The 6389-nt window shown below is 34.0% G+C and overlaps 1 protein-coding gene across 1 annotated transcript; it reads right to left on the bottom strand.

Annotated features, from left to right (window-relative positions):
* Positions 1 to 960: 960 nt before the first annotated feature.
* pfdn4 (prefoldin subunit 4) lies at positions 961 to 4535 on the bottom strand. The gene is made up of 4 exons (XM_088608095.1): positions 4410 to 4535; positions 3642 to 3749; positions 3302 to 3442; positions 961 to 1373 (listed from the first exon to the last, which is right to left on the bottom strand). The coding sequence occupies exons 1-4, from the start codon at positions 4434 to 4436 to the stop codon at positions 1242 to 1244; spliced, it is 408 nt and encodes a 135-aa protein (XP_088464221.1). The 5' UTR covers positions 4437 to 4535; the 3' UTR covers positions 961 to 1241.
* Between the last annotated feature and the right edge of the window lie 1854 nt (positions 4536 to 6389).

Below are 6389 nucleotides of genomic sequence, written 5' to 3'. Positions count from 1 at the left end.
CACACTCAGCTAGAAGGACTGTCAAAACATAGGAGAAAAGTGATCACCACTTTGCAGCTAGTTAGAACACAAGGTCATTTTCCCTATGGGTCTGACCCAACAGGTCTACTTCTTCTGAAAAAAGAAGACAAATCCACTTTGAAGGCAACACTGAAACTTTTGCCGTAAATCTCCTACATGAAGCATTGATGCATCTATGACTGTTAAACAAAGGAAAGTGTATACAAATATTTGTATTACCATGGTTCACCAAGTATATTGCACAGCTGCTGGAATTATCCTTGTCAAAGGGGGGCTGGTTTTACATGGGTTTTCAATCCATTTGTTATTTTACTTGTGGGTTTTATGTGCAGGCATGTTAGACGTATGAAAGAGCTAAATCCATTAAGATTAATGACTCACAAAACCTCAATTACATTAACAGTACCATTCGCCCAACGCTGAAAAATTCACACTTTTGTTACTGCTCTCTCAGAAATGTTGTCTCACAAAAATGTATTCACAGAATAAGATTGTAAATGTAGCCTTTAGAAAAACATTAGAATTTACCTTAGACCGTCGTTGTTTACACCTTTCCTGCCTTCTCACATTACCCTTTTTTACATCTTTGTAAAATTTTCCAACAAAATACATGTAAGGCTTTTCTCTCCATTAGTTCATTCTGCAATTCTTTTTTCTTTGACTTTAATGTTAATGTTACTTTATTTAGTATTTTAACCAAGTTTTTGAAAACATCATAATCATCATAATTTGAATGAAATACAGTTCCTTTGTAGTTTCAATTCAGATTCTCAGCTACTGAAAACGCTACAAAGGGTTTTTCTACTAAGATTATGGACTTTATGGAATTTAACTGGTCTTTTATGGTAAACTTTCTTTGAACCTGGGCTTTTATTATTCTATTTGATGGCCACGATGAAAGCAGAGACAGTGAAAATATGCTAAAATCCAAAAAACACATCACTATACATGAGCTTTTATTGAGATTGTGTGTTTTGCAAACAAATACACTGTCAACGAATGCTGTAAGCTCTACCACTCTGTGATTTCTCCTGTTTTCATGCAAAAACAATAAATAAGCAAATGTTATTTTCTAGAAAAAAGAAAACATCTACGTATGCATTTTGAAGAGGACCATTAAAAAAAAAGTTCTATAAACCCTCTGTGTCATAGGAATTCTTGGGATTTTGATGTGTTATCTGCATGAAAAGTTCATCTCTCTCAAGCACAGAACAGGGGCTTCAGCTGTCGTCAGCTTCCAGGTTTATGTTATTTCCAAACTTGGCGTAGAGTTGAACTTTGAGATCAGACAGTATTTGCTGAATTGATGCTACCCGGCCCTCCAATGCTTTGATTTCTTCTTTTAGCAGTTCCTAAGGATGAAAATATGAACACCATTGTTACTAAGTAAACAAGCAGAGCCCATCTACCATTCCAGTTAAAGACTTGTGAAGCAAGAAAACACACCCTTTACAGAAAATACTTGATTTTCTTTGTGGAAATAAATAATCCTTAATTTTGCACTTCATACTGAACCAACATACAAAAATACTGTATATACTTTAAAGTATATAGTACACAGTACATAGTATATAAAGTATCCACAAATACCTGACTCTACAGCCAAAATGTTTGGTTTCTCTTTTCTAGTTTTTCCATCGTGAAATTAACCTGTTCCTTCACAGCCAACACACACAGACAGAGCTCCTCACAGGTACAACAGTATATAACAACAATAGGTCATTTATACAATATACAAAAGTAATCTACGTTTATTTCTGAGTCAGAGTTGTCTTGTCGGAGTTGTTTGTGGGAAAACATTACTTTCACATTACCAGCTTTCCCCAGGTTAGAGTACATCAGAGTTTAATTTTCAAACTTATATTTTGAGTGTGGCAAAGGAAAATAATTTATATTTTATGGTTTCTTATTCTGTTAAAGTAAGTGTAGGAAACCACACTACTAAATAGTTTTCTTCTATTAAAGTAAATGATCATTCATACCAGTATGAATATGCATTAATTTTAACAATCTTGATGTCAGTTCAGCTATCCCCAAACTTGGAAAGCTTCAACAACTTAAGTATAGGAGGTAGAAATTGATAGGAATAGGGTGTCAATTGATGGTACAAAATATCAATGGACAGCTGAAAACTTCTGATAACGTATATTTCATAGTCACATAAAAGTTACAAGTAAGCTTGAAACTGTACACTGAAACATGGTTAAATAAGCAAAGGGGAATCTGGGATCTTGGCTTGACATAATTTCTGGGGTAATACTATTCTCAATTATTGTATACAGACCAGACGGACTGTCTGGCCAAAAAATGCAGACATAATATACACAAGAATCCATACTGAGATACTGTTTCATAATGATACACCGCAAGATCATTTATCTGCCAGTAGCTGCAATGGTACAGAATCTCACAATTCTCAAATCTCAAGTATTTACATCAAGTCAAAGTTGATTAAAAAAAACAAAGTAACATAAAATTTAGAAACTGCTATAGAGACTCACAACTTCATTAATTAACCAATGTGTTTTTGTACAAAAATTAAAAGAAACCATCAATGCAAATAGTATGCACCTGCAAGATTTCAACAGAAAATCTCACACATTCCCTGCAGGAAACTCTGAAATTATCACCTTTGTGTTTATTTACTATATGTTAAATTAAAAATTCTGTGTTATTTTTCCTTAATAACTTCATTTACTGCTGTGAAACAATTCAAATTTTCACATTCCATTTTTTTGCATCTATTAAGATAATTAGGTGAGTCTACAGCTGTTTTAGGTTTCTTTTCATAGCATTTCAGTACAAATAAAGTTGAGAACTGATTCTGAAGGGTCATGTTTTAAGAGAGCAGATCAAACATACTATATTGATAAGTATTACGACAGCTTTTTCCAGCTGACTGTTAACTGATCACAGGGTAAGACCTACTCAGAAGTGAGAACTTGTTAAAAAGGAACAAAGCGATCAGTGTTATTGAGCTCTTCAGAAAGAAGACTGTTACAGGAAAGATAAAAACCGCCACGCTGCTCTACAAAACACACCCTCTGCAGAAGATAAGCAATAAAATGTGCTTTCAGTAATGTAACTTATGTAATCTGTAAAATTATACGAGACAACAGTTTGCTTTTTACTCCATCCATCCATCCATCCATCAATCAAACATAGCAAGAACAGAGAATTCACCTCAGTCCAGAAACCAACCCAGGACCCTAGAGCAGTAAGACTCTTACAGCTGTTTACTAACCATGGATTAGAATGAACTTCACAAAGCTAGGCCTACCTTCCCATTATCTAACATATCCTGTGTTTCCTCCTGGGTGTGGCTAATGAAGACATCACCAATCTGATACGGAATTAGTAAGGTGTCATCATCAAACATCATGATGTCATCACTGGCGTCCTCCAAGTTCTGAAGAGATTTCTGAAGAAGAGAGGCAAACGTCATCATGGAATACACAACTGAGGAGATCTGCCCAACAACAAGGCAAACCTTTTTTTGTTGTTGTTGTTGTTGTTTGTGATTGCTACTGGTATTTTAGAATAGTTTTCTTCCAAGCCCAGATAGTTTTAATAGCCTTCAATTAAATGCGCTAATGTGCATTTGCCAATTATAAATATACCTTCTTTGCTTCTATTTCTTCTTTGAGTTCAGTCATCCGGTTTGTGTTTCTAGCAAACTTGTTAATCTTCTGTTGGTCTTCAAAGGTGACGTTCACGTCTTCTACTGCCTATAAAGATATGAAAAAATGTAAAGAAAAGAAAGCAAGTGGGCCCACTTAGCTCGTTGGTGCTTGTAGTAGCTACCCTGTACTGATCAGAGTATCTCATTCGGCAATTTCTTGAAAAAACCCCGGGTACTGACTTTCAGACCTGGTCCTTAGCTGTAGTCATTTACAAAAATCCAATGGTCACATACTGCGTGCTCAAATTATTTTTGTTAATAATAAGAATAGTTTCAAAGATAACCATCCAACGATATTGAGATTGTACTTGCAACTTCAGAAATTTAAACCTCATTCATTCCATTTAAAGCGTTTGCGTATTGTTTTTACTTAATACCACCCATTTTCGTCTCTTGCTTATGTGAAATGCAGCTGTCGTTTACTAAAGGCGTTTAGGATTGTATTCTTAATAATAAATTACTAAAGAGCTTTATGGAATGCAATATATAACTATATATTACTGTCTGAAACCAACAACAGATCAAAAGCTCACCGATATTAACCACCACACCCATAACAGTCTATAACGAAGATGGACTTAATTAGTGCACACGCTAATAGAACTGCTTTAGCAGCTTTAATTTCCAGATTACACATAATACATGCCTACCCAGCAAGACCGACAAAAAGATTAATAAAATCTAAAACCTGTTAAGAATTACTTACAACAGACTTCTTCATGGTCGCTGCCATTTTTATGGACGAATCTATTCATTCACGTGGAGAATTATACCTTCTGGAGTATTTGTTTTGATTTACAGTGTTTTCATTGACGTGCGGGTTTTCATTTTTTACTTTAAAATATTAATAAAATTAAGTACAACGCACAATGATTTTATGTGTAGCTCACATATCGGTTTCTGGATGTATATAATTTATTTAAACAAGTGGTAGGTTCCGTTTAAAGGGACGCACTCAAAGAACGCATGGAAGCTTTAAAAGTTTGGCCGATAAAAAGGAGATTTACGATAATACTTCTAATGTCCTGCAGGTGGCAGACGTGTCGCAAAATCACTTAATTATCTTCTTAATACTGGAATCAGTACTTTTTAAAACAGTCATAAAATGGATTTTTAACATATAATTGTTTCTCCCTCCATTCCGAATATTGAATGCTTTATTAGTCAAGGATTTTGTATTTTATCTTAATTTCTTTTCCAACTAATACTTGGTAGTTATAACGTTAACTCTTGTTAACTCTAAGTTAACTCTTGCTGTCGTTACTAGCAATACTAATTAACGCGAATAAGAATGTCAATAATGGAACAGTGTTTAATAGGATACGGTATTTTATAGGACACAGCCGCTGTTCTTCGTGATTTATATCTATGATCTATATTCTGTTACAGTTAGCAAACTAGTCGCATACGCATATGATACAGAAGTGACGAGCACTCAGTCTGCGAACTAAATTCATAAAGATTTAGAGGAAAGACTAGCGAAAACAGCTAACAGATTATATCTAATTTAGATATGTGCCGAGAGTTTCATGCAGGTACCAAAAACATCAACATAAAAACTATTACTATAAACTAACTATAAAATGGGAAATGCTGAGCTTGAACAGGCGACCTTAGAAAACCTTACCAGTTCATCCTGACAGCATTTTCATCCTCGAGACAGACAGTATAGGAATGTAGGAAAACAATGAAAAAAGCAAATAAAATGTAAACAAAAAGGCATCACTTCTAAATCAATGGATATTACAATTTGAAGTTGCAGAATTAAGATGTCATTTACAATACTGTCAGTTTGTCACCTTGTGACCGAAATGTGCTCAAAGACAAAGAAGAGAAAAGGAATGTTCTTCATTGACAGACTAAAAGAAATATGTATTCACATGAAATATATTAGTCAAACTCTTGCAGTGCATGTTATGTATCTGAACACTTCATGTTTATGAATCTTCAGCCTTTATGAACGCCGTTTATCACAGCTGATTAATTTAAAAAATGTCCTTTCTGTGTTTGATGGGTTTTAAACATTGGAGGAAACAAAAAGAAATGCTGAAACAGCCAGGATTAATATAATATTTTTTCTGGTTTTATAATTATAATATATTTAAGAGCAATATCGAGTTTTTTTTTCTTTTTTAGTTTAAAGTTAAAGTTGAGGAATGTACAAAAATTATTAACTTTCAGAGAATGTAGAATGAATGATTAACGAAACACCTGTGCCTGAAGGCATTTTTTAAATGGCACAGCTACTGATCCTAAATGTGTTATTGACCTGAAGACCTAACTATTGCTGTCATAGAAACCTCAGGTTGCACAAACTGTTGTAATGTAATGGATGATTCTGCTCAAGAGGAATTGAATGAATTTGAACTCAGTTCAAACTGAGCTCAAGTACTTCCTGAACATGATGGGCAAAGCAATTCAGTGGTGCAATTGATAGGTGAGGATATGAGTGTAACTTCTGATGTTATCTTGAAGGGCTTTTCACTGATCATTAATAATTGATCAGTTAATAATAATCAGATAGTCTTTACTAATATGATCTCTGATTATTATTACATTACTGCTAATGTTAACCAACTTCACTGAAATGTGTAAAAACGTATCATGTCTATATACTGCATGTGCTTGAACATGAAAACAAATGACTAAATTGACCAAATAAAAAAATTGACCTAAAATGAAAAAA

This window comes from Lepisosteus platostomus, chromosome 15 (assembly GCF_059453375.1).
Source record: "Lepisosteus platostomus isolate fLepPlt1 chromosome 15, fLepPlt1.hap1, whole genome shotgun sequence".
Classification (NCBI taxonomy): Eukaryota; Metazoa; Chordata; class Actinopteri; order Semionotiformes; family Lepisosteidae; genus Lepisosteus; species Lepisosteus platostomus.
This window is presented reverse-complemented; position numbering and strand designations above follow the sequence as displayed.

What these genes read in the sequence shown, in the direction of transcription:
- pfdn4 (XM_088608095.1), bottom strand. Translation starts at nt 4,436, where the DNA reads ATGGCAGCGACCATGAAGAAGTCTGTT. An exon ending in AAGAAATAGAAGCAAAGAAG is followed by an intron (nt 3,443 to 3,641) that starts GTATATTTATAA and finishes TCTCTTCTTCAG; the next exon opens with AAATCTCTTCAGAACTTGGA. An exon ending in ATATGTTAGATAATGGGAAG is followed by an intron (nt 1,374 to 3,301) that starts GTAGGCCTAGCT and finishes TTTCATCCTTAG; the next exon opens with GAACTGCTAAAAGAAGAAAT.